The sequence below is a fragment of the Epinephelus fuscoguttatus genome, linkage group LG2 (assembly GCF_011397635.1).
Source record: "Epinephelus fuscoguttatus linkage group LG2, E.fuscoguttatus.final_Chr_v1".
Lineage (NCBI taxonomy): Eukaryota > Metazoa > Chordata > Actinopteri > Perciformes > Serranidae > Epinephelus > Epinephelus fuscoguttatus.
The window spans coordinates 5608890-5627862 of NC_064753.1; the positions used below are offsets into that span (position 1 = coordinate 5608890).

General features: G+C 39.8%; 1 protein-coding gene across 9 annotated transcripts in view; it reads left to right on the forward strand.

Annotated features, from left to right (window-relative positions):
• The window catches only part of LOC125901080 (serine/threonine-protein kinase BRSK2-like), a 213581-nt gene that overhangs the window by 132257 nt on the left and 62351 nt on the right, over positions 1 to 18973 (forward strand). For all 9 annotated transcript variants that reach the window (XM_049596462.1, XM_049596470.1, XM_049596481.1 and 6 more), the window contains exons 3-5: positions 2486 to 2571; positions 6032 to 6172; positions 10500 to 10616. In XM_049596462.1, the coding sequence (XP_049452419.1) occupies positions 2486 to 2571; positions 6032 to 6172; positions 10500 to 10616 (344 nt within the window). The remainder of the gene's footprint in view (positions 1 to 2485; positions 2572 to 6031; positions 6173 to 10499; positions 10617 to 18973) is intronic.

The window sequence follows — 18973 nt, forward strand, 5'->3', positions numbered from 1 at the left end:
GACGAGTACGAATTTTACAGGAGCATACTGCTAAATCACAGTAATCCAATGTACATAAAGTGTGAACAGCACAGTGAAATTCAGTAATTCACAGGGGCATACTGTTATATCAGTAACGTAATGGGCTATCATTGGGTTACAGTTGAATATAGTAATTTTATAGAAGCATACTGCTAAATTACAGCAGTATAGTGGCATAACTACTGTGAGATCACAATATACAGCTGTCATTTCACAACAATTTACTGTAAAAAATGATACCTTAATTTACTGTGAAAGTAATGTAACTAGTAGCCAGTGATTTTCTGTAAATGTACAGTCACATATTTTACAGTGCACGTGACATACAGTTATATATGTATTATACTTTGGCTATTTGAGTTCTTCCAGGCGTCCGTAAATCAGTGGATACATTTTTTTGAGCGTCACACCCCCTGTAAAGTGACTCTTTTTACTATCAGGATTTAGTCCATTTGGTTCAGTAACATTTGGAAAGTGTAGAGGAGCTGCAAGATTAAATCATTTCATCCCCACTCACAGGGCTGCCAACTTTTCAAAAAACCTTTAAGTGAGATTCAGCAGGGCCGACCACAATTTTGTCATTTAGGCCTAAACATTTATTAATTATTACCTATTAATATCATAGACAATTATGTTTTAATACTTCATTTTTCTTTACCAAATACAACAGGTAACCACAAAACCTTCATTTAACATAATGTGGCCTATTACACGGACATAAATTTATATTAAAAAATAAATGGTGTCCATATTAATGTAAATTTGTTTCTTGCATTTGTCATGAATCATGTTTCTAATTTGCCGTGTTTTAAATCATTTTAGTGTGGTGATTACCAAATGAACTCATAAGTGCAATTCCAACAGAGCCCTGCACGGGTTCAGTTTTCAAGATCCACCCCGCCCCAACCCGGGGACGTACAAAACCGCACCTGAACCGCAAACCCGCGCATCAGGCCAATTAGTACCGCAACCCGGTCCGACCCGTTGAAACACGACCCGCAGCCCGACCCGTAACCCGGATTTAAAGTAATCACTTTGGGTCATATTGGCTGAATATTGAACAGCATATCGCCACAGTTAAGGTGCCAGTAAGTAAACAACGACCTGAATGAAGCAGCTCTCACAATAAAATCTGTCTTAAGCACCGTCATCAACCCTCTGTGTTCTTCTCCCATACGAGTGTAAAAGTACTCGTTTGTTACGTTTAATGCTTTTAATCTTTTAATCTATGTAAAGGAACTTTACATGTGTAATAATAGACTTACTTTCTGTCCAGAGCGACGTTCAGCAGTTACGAGCCATCACGTGTTTTTAGAATCCATCGAGGAGAGAAGTAATCCATCAGGGAAACACTTCAGAAACATTATAAAGTGATAGTTGTACGTTTTATCCACTTATTTCTCAAATACCTAAATAATTATTTACTGTTTTGGAAGTGGCGCTTGTTGGACGGTGGCAGCCATGTTGATTCTGTCGTCCAGTCACAAATTGTGTTATTAGATGGTTAAACGCGTGTAAACACCTGAACCAATGACCGTTGCAAATAGCGGAAGTTCAGCAGAGTGCTACCACCTGACTTAGCCACGCTGGCTGGCAGAGGTCTGTAGTGTGCCTGCTCTATGGGCCCAGTGATGCAGAAGCAGATGAAGAGTTCCAGGTAATTTCATTTCACGGAAATAAAGCTTTTTGGCTTTAAGCACCACTGAGCAATTCCCATGGGAATAAACAGAGTCCCACCTTCAGTGCTGTATTCCGGTATCTTTATCTTTATACATCCATGCATGTCACCCACCAGTGGCAACATTGATTAGTTTGGTATAGCACAGTGTATCGTGGTGGGTTGTAGGTCTTGAGAAAAAGCAAATGCCACTGTCCTTTTTCTCAGTTTTCTCTGGCATGTACCACAGATTTCAAAAGTATTTGTGTCTTTGACTGCAAAGGCAGCCTGGTTTTATGAGAAGTACAGCTTTCCAGCAGTGATTAGTTTTTTGTTTTTTTTTTAATACTCATTTAATGATTACCAAGGCATGAGTGTGTTGAGAAATGAAAGGTATCAAATAGGCTACAACCTTTTAAAAACAGACCATCAAGCTCCACAAGTGAACCAATCCAGAGGTTAAATGTTTGAGTTTTTGTTTCAGCAAGCATCTAACACCATGGGTGTGAAAACTCCCCAGGGCTGTTTAGTGTGATTAATGTAATATAGTTTGTGTGTGTGTGTGTGTGTGTGTGTGTGTGTGTGTGCGTGCGCGCGCGCGCGCGCGCAATGTCTATTTTTGTTTGTCATCCAGGCTGCAAGTTCTGGCTTGAGCCCAGTAAAACAGGCCTGTGATGGAAGTCTCATCATTCTCAGAGTGAAGATGACACTAACATTAGACTGTGTGTCTCCATATTTGCTGTGAATGAGGAGGATCTCTTTAATGTCTTTTGTAACTCATTGTGTTTCTCCTGTGTTTCTCTCCAGGTGGAGCGGGAGATAGCCATCCTAAAACTCATAGAGCATCCCCACGTTTTAAAGCTGCATGATGTCTATGAAAATAAGAAATACCTGTAAGTACATGCTGCATTCACACTGTGAGCAGCCACATCATGAATATTTTGATCAATTAAAGATACACCTTCAGTTTTTGAAAATGTGCCTAAAACAGGTTTAAGCAGAAAAGATACTATGTAAAGAGATATTTGAGTAATAGCTGTCAATGGATATTTGAAATATTAAGTGATTAAGGCTTTTGTAAAATTCTGCCTGTTTCGAAATTTTATTACTGATCTGGTAAATTGCCAGGATTAAAGGATAGTATTTTTAGCCCCACATCACACTGTGTTAACATTTTTCACAAAAATGCTAAAAGATAATACAAAATATAATACTGTTTTTTGATTTATTTTATTTTATTTTTTTTGGCCAGGTCTTCATTGTAAATGAGAACTGGTTCTCTGTTACTTCTCTGGTTAAATGAAGATAAAATAAATTAAAAAATGAATATGTAGTGACATCAACATGACCTGACATTAACAAGCAGGTGCCAAAGACCTTACTGTGAAAGACGAAAATGCTCCATAACTTTTGGCTTTGTAATTGAACACAAACATACATTGTTTTAAGATGAAAGTCTTTAATCATCTTAAATTTACAGATTTTTTTATTCGTTTGTTTTTGCAGTGATATATCCCCCCTGTATTGGTGATTTTCAATAGCTGTGAATTTTTGGTACTTCCCAATCATATCATTACTGTAAAATAGAGATGGGGACTCACATGACTTCGAATAAAGTCAGACTCGATTCATGGATTTAATGACTTTAGACTTGCCTGGACAAAATAAAAAATGAGCACAAGAAAGCATAATCAGCATAATCAAAATTTCAGCACAACTTCAGCTGACAAACATGGCTAAAATATGAAAATGATGTCTAAATTATGCCCAGGGCTGTCGACAGCACTGCAGAACACTTTAACTTTTACTGCACCTCTGCTCCATACAGCATGTGTGAGCTCTGGGGTTTTTTATCAAGGCATGAGATGTTTTATTGGTCCTCCTCACAGTAACCTGCCTCCTGCGACTGTGTAGCTTAAATGTATATCCGTGTTTTATTGTATACATTAATCTGCTGCATGTGGCTGCTGTGCTCCAGTGGCACGGCTTAATGCGCTGTTCAATAATTGATAAAGGCACCGCCGTCATCAAATGGAGCAGGAATTTGTTTTCTTAATGTTGCGAGGACAGGGACGGATGGTCATCATGGATGCAAACAGTTTGCAGTAGAAAATTTCACACTCACAAATCACAAGCGAACACGTTTCTAATTTAAATAGCTCTGACGGGTAAACGCTCGAGCAGATCCCTTAATCTGCTAATAAATCAGTCTGTGGGGAAGATGGGCTGCAGGAGGAGCCAGTGAGGATCAGCGATGTCTCGGAGACAAATGAACAGAGGACAGAGATAAAACATTTTAAACCACAGGCGCACAGACCAACACGGTGCAGAGATTTTCTCAAGGATTTACATTAAGCATCCACGTACTGTGGTAACTTCAAAATGTCATAAACACTCTGTGGTTTATGACTCAATCATTTCATTAATGCCTCACTCATTCTGAGGATTGGATGTTTGCTCTCTGTGTGGACTCACAAGTGGGATACTACTGAAGTACACATTTTGGGTTCTGTTCCTTATTTGAGTCTTTGTATTTTAGAGGATTTTTTACATTTTAGGGGGAAATATTTCACATTTCTTTTTATTCTATTATAGTTATCTGATGACTTTGATCACTTTGCTGATTCTGACTATGCATTCAACTTGAGATAAAATCATTAACTTTTCCTATTGTCACATAAAAAATCTCTTAAACTGTAAAATCTCAGAAACCTGGAGGGTAACAAATCCTGCACATTTGATCACATGTTCATATTTTATTAACAAAAAAAAAAGTAAGTTAAATTAAGCAAATTACAGACCAAGAAACAGACCTGGACCAGGGCATCAGTGAGCTCCTGGACAGTCTATGGCAGAACTTGGCAGCGTCAAATGCACCGATACATAACACCCCATAGATGCCCAACTGGATTTAGGTCAGGGGAGGAACTCTTTCACACCTGTGACGCTAATTGAGCTGCACAGCGCTGGGCTGTGAGCACAAGTCCCACTAGAGGGCGTCGGGCCCTCATGCCACCCTTATGAAATCTGTTTCTGACAGTTTGGTCAGAAACATGGACACCAGTAGCCTGCTGGAGGTCATTTTGTAGGGCTCTGGCAGTGCTCCTCCTGTTCCTCCTCACACAGAGGGGCAGATACCGGTCCTGCTGCTGGGTTGATGCCTTTCTACGGCCCTGTCCAGCTCTCCTGGTGTAACAGCCAGTCTCCTGGTATCTGCTCCATACTGAGACTGTGCTGGGAGACACAGCAAACCTTCTTGCAATCGTACATATAGATGTGCCATCCTGGAGGAGTTGGACTGCCTGTGCAACCTGATAGAGCTGCAAGTACTGCCTCATGCTACCAGTAGTGACAAAAGGAAAACACAAACCTAGAGAAGAATCAGTCGGGAAGGACAGAGAGAGAGCAACTGTCTGTGGCCACGATGTGCAAAAAAGCCATTGCCTTTTGGGGGTGGTCTTGCTTTTGCCTTTTGCCTCCATACTGTAGCACCTGTTATCACCTTTTATTTGCACCAAAGCAGGTGAAACTGATTCACAATCACTTGTGCTTCCTAAATGGACAGATTGATCCATGAAGTTTAACTGACTTGGTGTTATACTGGGACCATTAAGTGTTGCCTTTTCTGGAGCAGTGTACATTGCAACATGTGGACAGAGAAATCTTTTTGCTACATTACCATTTTTTTTCTGCCATTATTTCAATGTTTGTCATCTACTACAGTTTTATCTCAATTGAACTGCTCTACATTGCCTCCATGATCTCCGGGGTATTGCTTCGTTTTTCAAACGCTGAGTACTGATGGAGGGCTCTGTCCATCTCCATTACTCCATAACTTGAAAGGGTATACCGTATAGGGTATACCTCATCTGCTACCTTTTTTTTTCTACTTCATTCGACATCTGTCATGTAAATGGAAGTCTTCAATTGTGTAAAATTCCACAGGAGTGTAATATAACTATACTTTAAAACGTTTTTGTGGCATCTCAGCACCACACTGCAAACTCTATCAAATACACCATGCTGCACTTCACCACACCACAGACTGAATGGGTTTGTAGTTGCTGCAGTCGTGGGCCAATCACACACATTGAATTAATTAATTGAGTATGGATAGCCAGCTCTACGGGTGTACAAGAACTCCTCAGATTTAGACATCTATAAAATTAAAGAAGTTTGGAGGATTTTCTCAACTTGTAGAGCAGCATGCAAACCTTCAACATATATGGTAGAAGGAAATATTTTGTACCTCAGTACATGTTACTGCTAATACTCGTACTAGTCAACCAAAAGACTTAAGTTCTTCTTTTATTACTGACCATCCTGAACTGTTTCCACTGTCTCCCTGTGCAGGTATCTGGTGCTAGAGCACGTGTCCGGTGGGGAGCTGTTCGACTACCTGGTGAAAAAGGGCCGGCTAACACCTAAAGAGGCCAGAAAATTCTTCAGACAGATCATCTCAGCCTTGGACTTCTGCCACAGCCACTCCATATGGTTTGTTACCGTTTTTGCTCAAATTAGGGAACAGAGATCATACATCATTTTTCAGTTTTTATCATTTACAATGAGTAGGCTGTGTTTGGGAAGTTCAGTTGCATACAGTTTGTATTCCAAGTAGGGTTTGGTTCCCTTAAAATCATATGCATCCCAGCATTGCTCTGTCAGTTGCCGTTTTTAGGCATTTAACAGTAAAGATTTTTTTATAGGTTAAATGGAAAAAAGCATCATAGCTGATAATTGCAGGCTCAAACAATATCAGTGCATACACATGTATTCTAGAGCATTTCTGCTCAGAGGGGCAAAATATGGGTGGGAGCAGTGTCTGAAATCAACTAGAGGACGTCGGGCCGTCATGCCACCCTTATGAAATCTGTTTCTGACAGTTTGGTCAGAAACATGCACACCAGTAGCCTGCTGGAGGTAATTTTGTAGGGCTCTGGCAGTGAAATCAACTTTTTAACTCATCAGCCAAGTTGGCTGGTAGATGAAAAAATCCAACCCGACCAAGCATTTTTTTACAGGCCAAAATAATATATTTTGCCTTTTTGTGTCACATATGCATTTGTGTAAGTACATTTCATTGAGATAATAAGGTATTATGTTGAATACAAACTTAAAGAAGAGGCCATATTGAACAACTCATCACCACAGCCTCAGTGTGTGAGTGAGTTCCCTCCTGTAAGCAATGTTGCAGTGTGTATGTCCAGGACATTTATTGTGAAAGGTAAGAAGGGAAAAAGGGGTGCTAATACAAATGTGGGAGGCAATAAAGAGTTTGCTGTTTTGGTTCAAACTATGGAGCCTCTGTGTTCTTACTTAATTACCTTCTTAAGTATGGGCACAATGCTAGCTAGCAGCAGACCAGTGGCAAGTGATAGTTTAACAAGATCGGCTGATGTCCTGTACAGTAAACACTGCTACAGAACTGGGAGCGCTCAAGAGCAGCAAAGAAGTGTACCCATAAATAACACCAAAATGCGGTAGAGACTCTTGGCATAGTTTTTTATTACATGACATTTACCTGCCAGTGTGGCAGATAGACTTCTGAGATTTAGACCACAAACAGAAAATCTACTCATATTCAGGGTTTGACAGGTGTTAATTTTCGGACCCTGGGTGGGAGGAATAGAAGTTTACACAAATAGCTGCTGGAACTGATTTGTCACTGCTGAGAGTCTGTTGCATGAGAGCAAACTACATCTGATATCTAATAATCCATGAGCCAGCACCTCAAATTGTAATGAAGTCTAAAAATACCACATGGGATAAGTTTCCTTTCAGGGCTTTGTGCCAGAAATCTTCCATTTTAATCCAAACCATCATCTTTTTCATAAAACTTGAAGGCAAACTTCTTCCAACAGCCAGGGCCGTCGCAACCGGACAGGCAAACTAGGCAATTGCCTAGGGCCCCGAGCTGGAAGGGGTCCCCCAGAGACAGCTGACATTGGTCCATATCAATGACAATATGATGCCTCTAAGGTGCCTGCATGGTCTACAGGTGGCATGCATTTTGACCTGTATTTTCTCTGGAATTGAAAATATTTCCACACTGCTGATTAATTCCAGAGTAAATAACATTATCCTCATCACCTTTCTCTTGGCTGCTTCCCATCATCTGCCTGGTGTTGTTTGATGGTGACACAGAATTTAAAAAAAAAAAAAGGCGTTACCTAAAGATGATGATATGGATCAATGTGTGATATTCAATCATTGATCATTGGATCTATTTATTGTTACACCCCTACCAGATATGTGCAGCTTGCGACATCAATTTGCTTAGCTTAGTACATAGTTAGTGCTTATCCTCCATAGTATAAAATAAATCCACTATAGAAATAGAAAGATAGAAACTCAGGCAGCACCTACAATAGTTTGCTTTCTAAGAATTGTATATAAAGAGTTATTCCTAGAAGCACTGGAGTGTTTGATCAGTTTTGATGGCTGAACAACAGGTTTCCCCCTGCGTGCCTCCTCTTCAGCCGCTTTCCTCATCAGCCGTAGCCGGGGGCGACTTTAGAGGCTCCAGCTCCTCTTGATCTCTTTTCATCTCTGAGAGCACCTTTAGTTCTTCAACACATGGCTGCAGCACTGTGTATCTAAGAGCAATTGCACATCAAAGAAGTCATGCCACTGACTCTCAGCTTTAGTTGTCAAGTGTTTAGCTTTGAAGGATGAGATTTATTCTGAACTTTGTGTTTTATAGAGGAACCAAGGAGATACACAACTAGAGTCAAACTCTTATCTACTGGATTCATATCCCTTAGTTATTTTGAGTAAAAGGGTACATCTGATACTGATTTGGACCTCCTTTACACTGGGAGTGCATCAGTTCTTGATGATTGAACTGTAATAAAGTAACCTTTACCACAGAAAACGCAGTGTAGGTGTAAATGCTTTCAGGTCTAATTGTTTCTCATTTCACCCACACCACCTCCACAGGTTCAAGCATAAAAAGCAAAGTGCCTACACATGTCAGGAGCTGCTGTATTAAAATGTTATTTTACATGAAACTCCAATGAAGAGGCAAAGGCAAAATGGTCATCAGGTTTGCAAAAAGAAAGTTGTCCTGACTTGTGCAAATGATTTTATTACAACACAAATCTGATATCAAAGAAGCCTTTAGTATAGAGTGCATACATGAGTATGACCTCACACCAAGAAACCGTACTTTGTCTTTACTTACATCCTTCCGCTGTTTTGTGTGTCACCCATCATATGAGATATCTAAATAGGCCCTCACAGTGTCTCCATTGACAGGATTGAACCAATTTGCACACATGTGATTAGCAAACACAGCACATCATCAAGATTTGTTGAGTCATGACTACCAGATGGCTTGCGGCTCCCACACAAAGTTGGCCACGAGTGTTAACCTAATCATGGCCTAGAGAAACCATCCATTGTCCTCACAGGATGTCACAAATTCTTATACTTAATCAATTTCTCTACCACAGTCCATTTATTTTTCTACCACACAAATGGATTACCAGGATGTCAGTGAAAGGAAACAAGTGAGACGTTATCTAGAAGTGCAGAGTCAATGATGTCTTTACCTTGCAAAACTTCTTCTGTCCCAGAATTGTTCCAGAGGAGAACAAGCTGTTTTAGATAAGAGGTTGAAATACCTTTTAAAAACCTACAGAAGTCCAGTTGTCTTTGACTCTAGATATCCTACAGTATGACCTGGATGTCACAGACAAGTAAGACTTGGCATTTTTTTGTAGAGATTTTCAAGGGACCAAAAGTTTGGTCTGACCCCAAACAGCCCTGTGGGAAACTCTCCTGAACTTGACATGCATAAATGTATTTTCCAATAATTAAATGATTTGCTGCACAAAGCATGCTTGGATACCTGTGATGCAGACCAAGCTGACAATTTGAAACATTTAAGTGGTTCTTACATCAAGACAGCCAATCAAGCTGCAGCCACAAGCACAGCAGTGCAGGGCAGATGCGAGTTTATGCGAATTGGTAGGCTATAGTGGGCATGCACTGTATGTGACAAAAAAGGGAGTCACACTCCAAGAGTAAGAATTTAGTTTTTGAAGTTAAAAAATAATTACAGTACTTTTCAAGCTGGACCCTATTTTCCCATGTTTTTGTGTCTAACTGATTAATGGGGACAATTTTTGATATTGGTCTAGTATTGAGTGAGAGTGCTGCAGCTGGGAGCAGCGAAACAGACTATGTAACGTTCATGGAAAATTGTAATTTTAAGTGTCTGAAACAATTTAGAAAGGATCCCAACATGGATAGATCTTTTATGAAAGAGTAAAATCCTTTTTGTTAAACCAGAAACAGCCCTGAAATTGCTATTGCCAAACCCACCCACCCATCACCAATCCCAGTAATTTTATAATCATAAAATCAATTCATTGAAAGTCGACAGAAACAAAATAAAACTAACAAAAAAATGTCTTTGTTTTTCTTTCCACTGTTTCAGCAGCACCCAACTCTGATTTGGTTGAACCCTTAATCCACACAGATAGATGTGAAAGTTTGCTGGCTCTAAACATGCTAAAATTACTATTAATTCAAATGGAGTCTGGAGTGTTTGGCAATGGAGATTTCGGGGGCTGCTTCTGGTTTAAAAAAATCTTTAACACAATGATGATTTATCTCTGGAGGGATCCTTTCCATACTGTAATTTGTCAATTAGAGTGATAATAATTTCAAAAATTGTTGTTCCCATTAATCACTTAGACACAAAAACATGGGGAAATAGGGTCCAGGTTGAAGAATATTAAAGTTACTCTGTAAGCTTCAAAAAAATTACATTTTTCAGTCTTTGTCTTGTGCTTTCCTTCTTGTTGTCCTCCAGCCACAGAGATTTGAAGCCTGAGAACTTGTTGTTAGACGAGAAGAACAACATCAGGATAGCAGACTTTGGCATGGCGTCTCTGCAGGTCGGGGACAGTCTGCTGGAGACCAGCTGCGGGTGAGTAAAACAAGGCACAACAAGAAATTCTCAGGTCTTAACACTTAATTCCCAAGTAGTACTCTGGTTTTAAATCCTAACCAGTGCACTCTTTATTACTTTTCTAAATGTAATTGATGCAAACACATCATAAAGGATTTTTAATTATTTCTGCAAACCTGTGCTCTACGTCCATCCTGTCGTCCTTTATCTTGGTTTGAATGTTTTCCCTTGCATCTTTTTTAATCCTGTATTCATTCCATCACTGTACTTAAGGTGTAAAAGTGCTGCACTTGTTACTGTGAATAAATTATGTCTTTTTGAGTAAATCCACGCCAGTATTAAATGTCCTGAGCAGGATTTGCTCAGTGTACGTAGTACAAGGTTTGTGGAGTTGACTCATTACAAGAATGAGTTTTCTTTCCTGTTCTTGTTCGATCCTGATGAAGAAGTCAGGATGTTATGAGAAGTCACTAGTTCTGTGTGCCATGCAAGTGTTGTACAAGGAGATAAAGTAAGAGATAACAAACCAACTAAATGCAGAGCTGCAGAGTTGGCTATCTGTGTGGGTTTGTCAGTGCAAGCCAGCCCCCTTTCACAAAACAAGTAATCATTTGTTAATATAAAAAAGCACTGATGAGAGCAGCCTGAAAACAACACACCTGCTCCCATTCAAGATGCTGTAGCTGTGGAAACAGTGGAAACCTTTCAATCTGTGAGGTCCTAGTTGTTTGGTCCACGGGCTTTTGAAATCACTGTAGAATCCCGGCTGGTCTGATGTCTCCCACTCACCACAGTTAACCGCAGGCCAACCAGTGTTTCACAGAGTCAGTCGTGTGGAACAGCTGAAGCTCGACTCCTCCGGCTCAGACACGCTGCACTAAGAAAGAGAGAAAGAACTTGGAGTCAGTGGGCAAAATGCTCTGCCTACAGTTACTCATTAGACTTCATTATAATTCCAACAATACACTGTTGAAAAAGTAAAAAAAAAAAAAAAATTAAAAAAAAGTCAAAAGAAAAATGGCTGCCAAACAAAAAAATGTAAGTAAAATAAACAATAAATTTACAGATGTATTCATTAAAGGTTTTGTGGTCAAACACTGTTTTACAGATTTTTTTCCTTTTATTAAGATCAAATACCTTTATTAAATGACTGGCAGCAGTGGCTGCCAAACAAACACCTTAAAATGACAGTAAAATATCCTACTTCAAATAAAAATTCACATTTATTTTATTAAAGGTTTTGCAGATAAATGCTGTTTTTTTGTTTTGTTTTGTTTTGTTGTGTTGTGTTTTTTTTATAGTTTTTTTCTACATTGTACAGGAACTGGTACTTTTGTTAATTCTTTGTTTTATAAATATACAAATTTATATATACATTTTGACATTTTGATGGCTCAGGGGGAAGTGTGCCTAAAACTTCAGTTTTGTTGGTGATTCCTGATGTGCCGTTTAATGTTTCTGTTGTCTAGAAGCAGTCAAAACTCTGCGACACAATGAAAGTGAGGTTGTTGCCTTAGAGGCAAGTTCTTGGCTTATAATTGCATTCACACATAATAAGTTTCCTGTTAGAATTAATTTGGGGATTTAAAGGTCAAAAGATTACATACATCTATGTTAAAACTATACCAGTGTTGGTTAAAAAGTGAACATTTAAAGGCTTAAAAGCTATTTCAACAGCTTTAAAATGACTTAATTATAATTAAGGTATATCCTAATTGTGTGTTAAATTATAATTAAAATGCTGTTGAAATATCTGTATGTACTTTAGGTGTTTAAAAAGATAAATTTAGTCCAGTCTTAAGTCTAAAAAAAGGTGGAGGACTCGCTGACAGACAGGTCAGACTCAGGGCTTGCATTATGCCTGATACACACGACATGACTTTTCTGCCAGTTCTGGAAGTCACTGTGTCACATTACATGATTGTGGAGTCATAAAATCTTGCCGTGACTTGGCCGACAGACATGACACACTACACAATGGTACTCACCAATTATCCCCGGTCGTCTTTCACAGCGTGTGTTCTTGTCCTATTTTTATTACTTTTACTATTATTTGAGTCACTGTGTCTGTTCATGTGCCAGCTGAAATGTTGTTGTAGTCACCTAAAAGTGTCAGCAGATGGCAGGAGCTTCATTTGAAGCACCATACGCAAACATTCAAGCTACCGTATCCTCCACAACCAAGTTCCTACAAATGTTTCACAATAAAAGCCTATTTAGAAAATGGAGGAATTCTCTCAGCCGAGGTTATAAGGGGCTTTTAATTTGAAGGAAAATCAGGAAATGTTGAGTTTGAAATGACAGCGCGATGCATTAACTTTATAAAGACAATGGGAGCGGATAAAAAGTAAATATATAAACACACAGAGGGATTAATAAATAACTAATGTAGTTTGTTTCAAATGAAGCTGGGAGCCTCTGCAGTTGTGGTGAGTAAAAGCCCCGCCGCTATTTGTTAATGTTATTACTTTATGTCCGACCGTGAGGATGTACCATTGTTTGCTAGCTTGATGCTAATGACAGTAACGTTAACTCAGCGGGTTGACAAAGTGCCTCTGCTGTTTCACACCATCATTTCCCCCTTTTACTCTGTGTGGTAACATCCCTAGAGGAAATATTAAAACGCTGGGGTGTTGTTGTCATACAGTTGTCTACGGCAGCAGATCGTTCTGTGTTTCTACTGGTCAAAGTGACGGCTGTGATGGGAGAATTGGATCTCAGTGAAGGGCAAGTGGTCCATAACTTTAATTTTGGAGACAAAAAATGTAGGCTTAGCGCCCTGTGGTCCATTGCCCAATAGGAAATGTAGAATACTCAAAAGTACTTTAAAAGTGCTTGAGTTACTGTTCTCAGGGCATAACGTTGGAAGTACTTTAAAAGTGCTTGAGTTACTTTACTCAGGGAGTAACGCAGTAAAGTAACTGGTTACTTTAAAAAAAAAGTAACGCAGTAAAGTACTTTGATTACTTTTAAAGTAACCCTTACCCAACTCTGGTCAAAGGTCAAGTCTATGTGATCTCATCTGTCTCATTCTTGTGAACATGATATCTCAAGAATACCTTGAGGGAATTTTCCAAAATTTGGCACAAATGTCCACTTGGACTGAAGAATAAAGTGATTATAATGTTGTGGTCAAAGAACAAAGGTCAAGGTCAGTCTGACCTCACAAAAGATGTTTTTGGCCGTAACTCAAGAATCCAAATGCTAATTATAAGCTGGATATTTCATATCCAAAAGGTCAATGGTCACCTTCACTGTGACATTATTATTATTGTAGTAGTAGTTTTTCCCTGGGGCTCGCTAGTGGGTGGGTTCATCTGGCCTTGGTTAAGCTAATATTAAGCCCAGCTTTACCTAAATGCCAGACATCTTCTGACCTGCAAATAGCCAAAACCAAAATGCTCACTGGGTGTAACAATGCTGAGGGGTTTCCATTTGTGCAGAAGCATGCTGTTAGTTTCACAGTACATGCTGACGCAACATAAGATCAGTGATTAATGTAAAGAACAGAGCTGTGTTCTTCTGTCAGATTACTCTTCCACACGTCAGTGATGCAGATAGTTTTTATAAAGAACCTCTGATGGAGCCTGTAAATATCTCACGTGAGTAACAAGTCAGATGACACTTTGTATGACGTTAATGGAATTTTTTAAATGTCAGTCAGAGACGACTACGGACAAGTCGCCTCAAGCAGGAAGGATGAACATTTGCTCTGGTATAATTAGATTGCAGTTAGTGCATTTTGACACGACTGTTTGAGTAGTTCAGATCGACTGGTTTTACATACATTAGCATAATTAAGCATGATGCTGGCAATGATGGAGTGTGTGTTTACTCAGGGAGCCGTGCTCACATGGTGCAGAGTTGCGATGAAACGCTATTAAAAGAGTCCTTCTCTCTGCTTCATTTGTTGTGATGAATCCACACAGAGGAAGAGCAAACGAGTGTTCTCATTGCTGTGCGTGTGATTATTTAATTATTCAGAAGATACACAGACCAAAGATCTCTGGCCCACACTGGAGAACTCAGATGCATTTGTTAACTTTATGACTGTACCTCCAGCCATGACCCATTACTGATTTCACTTTAACTACAGTTCTCCTTTTACTTTTTGCATTACTTCTGTCCCTTACTTCATTGTTTCTCAACTGATCTGCAGCACAGGAATCCCCCAAACTGCAGATTTATATCCAACAAAACAACAAAAATGCTTCTTTTCACTGTAGTATCGCTACTTCTATGTTTTAAGGAGCATTCTAGTTGTTTTAGGCCATCACATATTATTCCAGTTGTAGCTTTTCTCCATGATTGGTCACCTCTAGATTGATTTAAAGATTTTACTCGACATATAAGGCATTAAATGGCCCCTCTGTACTTAAAGGTCCAGTGTGTAAGATTTAGGGGGATATAGCCTTCTGCTAGAAATGGAAAATAATATATTAACTATATTTTCTTCAGTGTTTAATAAAAATAAGAATTGTTGTGTTTTTGTTACCGTAGAATGAGGCACAGAGGGAGCAGGTCCGTCTATGGAGATGACCATGTTGCATCGCTATGTTTCTACAGTAGCTCAGGATGGACAAACCTAACAATAACTCACGTTTTCGTGTCAGCCACTGTAGTTAGCAGCCCTTATGCGACAAGAGCAATGGAAACACACTGATTTGTAATGTGAGACTTCTTTATTCTGTGTTTTTACTAGTTTAGGTCACATGATCTGCTTGAGGTTTTTGCTCAAAGGGATTAGTTTTCATCATTAGTTGAAACTTTGGCCATGTTTGATACTGACATCTGGGGCTGAATATACACACATTCTGAGAACACTCTCAGAGAGCTCCTAACTTAAGCCTAAAAACTTTTAGTAAGGAGTCCTAGTTTAGGAAAGTTCTCAGAGCAACTCTGAGCGAGGAAGGGACAGAAGCTTTTATCTCAGTGAGGAGGTGTGGTTGACCCTGTTGGTTGTCACAGACATGGCCTTCTGTGAGCCTGCAAGGTGAGGACACCCAGAGGAAATGAGATGAACTGCTGACTGTGAAAGTGTTGTCTAATGTGATCACTTTGCTGATGGAAGGTTGAAACAGCCACAAGTCATCACTGCTGTACTGTTGCCTTTTCTCAGTTTTTCAAGTATCTTAGTATTAATGATACTGTTAGGTGGGAAAGGCGTGCATACCCCTAATTAGATCGACCACAAACATTATCCCTGCACAATCTAATCTATGGCCTTTCATTTACTCACTGTCATTCAGTGTTTGGAGAATATTTCTCTGACCTCTATTCTGACCTCTGTTTCCACCATTTTCTCCTCTGATTAAGAAACTCTTAAGCCTCTTAAAGGATAACTTCGGTATTTTTCAACCTGGGCTCCATTTCCCCATGTGTATGTGTGCATATGATTCATGGGTACAACTCGTTCTAAAATTGGTTCAGTATTGAGGGAGGCGGATGCAGCCGGGAGTCGCAAAACAAGCTAAAACGGTAGTGGGGGTAAATGCGTCCCGTATAAGTTTGCGCATTAAAAGTGCTTTTTTGTCGCCACTGACCGGTTCAGATCGCCAGTGCTATCTCTGTAAATAGCATACTAGCCTTTCTCTTATCTCTGGGCTGTGTGATGTCAAGAGCTTTGCTCCACTGTGTCTGTAGCTCTCTCTACTCATTGGACAGCCGTTTTCTTGAGGAAGAGGTGTTTCGGGATTGGATGTATTCTCTTCTTCGGCTGGCAGTAGTCATCTTGGGAGAAGTGAACACTGCAGACCCGATGGTCTGCAAGGCGCAGTGTCTGGACAGGAGTGTTAGCATCCATTTGTAGCACAACTAGCCACAACTTCAGCATCTCGCCGTCCGACAAAGGCAGCCTGTGAAAGCTGTACGGGGTGTTGCGCGACATCCTGTTCTTGCGTTCGGGAAAAAGGCCTGTTTATTTGAGCGCTCCAAAAACTCCGGTAACCCTCCAGGGGGTAGCACGTAAAAGACTCCGTCCCAAACTCTGACTCTTCTAGCGTAACACACACACTTCACACACACATACTCACTTACAGTACCCAGCAGGGCAGCCCTCCCCCCTCTCTGCTCCAACGCTGACTGACAGCTGACTCCACTCATACCACACTCACCACTGCCCCAGGGCCGCTATAATATTCTATTTACAGAGATAGCACTGGCGATCTGAACTGGTCAGTGCGCAAACTTATATGGGACGCATTTGCCCCTGTTATCATTTTAGCTCGTTTCGTGGCTCCCAGCTGCATCCGCCTCCCTCAATACTGAACCAATTTTATAACGTGTTGTACCCATGAATCATACGCACACATATACATGGGGAAATAGGGCCCAGGTTGAAAAATACCGAAGTTATCCTTTAAAAGTCCTCCTCCCTGCTCCTAACAGTTTTTCACCTTGGGAGTTCTTCTAAGGGCTAAGATGGTTTGTGAATAACTTGTACCTTTACAAGGACCTAGTCTTAACTTTAAGGGGAAATTCTAAGAAAACGTCACAATTCTAAGAATTTTATCAGAATTTCATCACTAGGAGTAACTCTTAAAACTAGGAAGCTTTGTGAATACGGCCCCTGACATTGTAACATTATATATGACAGAAAACAAGGGAAAGCATAATAGGCCCCTTTTAAGTAAATGTAAGTTGCCACTTAAATGTAACCAACTGGCCACCAATGTTGTTAGGCGTTGATATTTGGTTTAATTTAGGTTGTGATGTCAGGTGACCAAAATTAATGGCAGAACAACATCTAGAGGCCCAGACATACCAAACCTGACTTCAGAGAACGAGTGGCAACGAAAGACAACTGCTGTGTCGCCTCACATTTCATGTGTCTCAGCCAAAAAGTTGCACACAAACATACAGCAAAGACTACAGCCATCGGCCAACCAGCGTATGCTCGGCACCTGCATGAGAGGAATTAACTGTCCATACCAGCAGACGGCTGTAGTCTGTGTTCATCATTCAAAAAAGGAAACTGGAAGACCGTTGTAATGCTTGTTAGCCAGTTAGCACATTAATAAGACAATCTAATGTTGTAAGAACAGAGCATATTTACAGTGCACCAGTGAACAATAACACAAACCATCAGGAGACGTTTCTGCTAAAGAGCTCCATGGCTAAAGAAAAGTAATCCTATCTTATGTAACAAGTTTGTTTTGGTCTCACTCTCTTTTGACTTTAGCTCTTTGTTCACTTTCCTCACTTCTGTTTCTCTTCTTGCTCGCTGAGCTGAACTGCCAGTCAGAGTGATTTCATTCACTGACTGGGGCTGATGACAGGCAACAGTGCAGGACACACCACACCGCCTTGTGTAAAAGACGCTCACCACTGGCTGAAGATTGACCAACGGCCAACCATCAGCTTTGTGTGCCAGAGTCTTGATGCTAACAGCAATTTGACATAGAATACTGAAAATAGATGATGTTAATATTTGTGCAATAATAGTTATGTATAATATAATAGTTGTGTTAATATTTTGTATAAGTTTTAAGTTGTGTTGTTAAGTAACCAAAGTCCAGCTTTTTCGAAACATCCCATGCCAACATCATCTTAAATAGAATAATGTAGTTATTTGTAAGTTAGTTGTAAGGTACATCTGCAAGACAATGTGACAACGTCCACACTGTGAAATTTTAACGGAGTAAGCCACTTATATCGTCAACATGATTTTTATTATTCCAGCCAAAATTTAAAGTCTCTCAGAAGTAAGAGTCCAACATCTTTCTGTCATACTGATGTCCATTGCCAGCTGAGTGATAAATTGGATGCATAAAGAAGCAACAGATGTACCTGAACTGGTCTTAAGTGGAGTACTGAGGTACAAGTGCTTTGAACCAACAATTGTGTTACATTAAACTAATTTTGAAATCATACGGAAATACATGGAAATAATGGGCCACCTTGAACAGTTAGGAAAATACATTTAAAAATCTAAAATATTTCAACATATGTATGATAATGCAAAAACTAAGTGAAGAATATGTGATTTAAGGAGCCAGGGCTTATAAAACCATTATAATGGTCCTTAATGTAAATGATTTAAAAACTTCCCCCACTATTGTTGCTCGTCACATTGTGGAAACACTGTTGGATGCTTTCATATGTTTTCCAACAGGATGAGCCATCATCACTGGAATTTGGATTGAGGCCATTTCATGTTATGTAAAACTCACTTAGCTAACAAACAAATAATCCACATAAGGCAATACCAGCTTCATATTTTTGTGGATTTGTGGGTAAAGTGCTTCATATTTCTTCAGAGGGCATTGTGTCAGACGATTGTGCTGAGATTCACCTGCTCACTTATTCTTCACTATAGTGGTTGTGGCTGCTGGCTGAGTGTGTAGTGTTGTGTAATGTTGTGTGTCAACTACAGC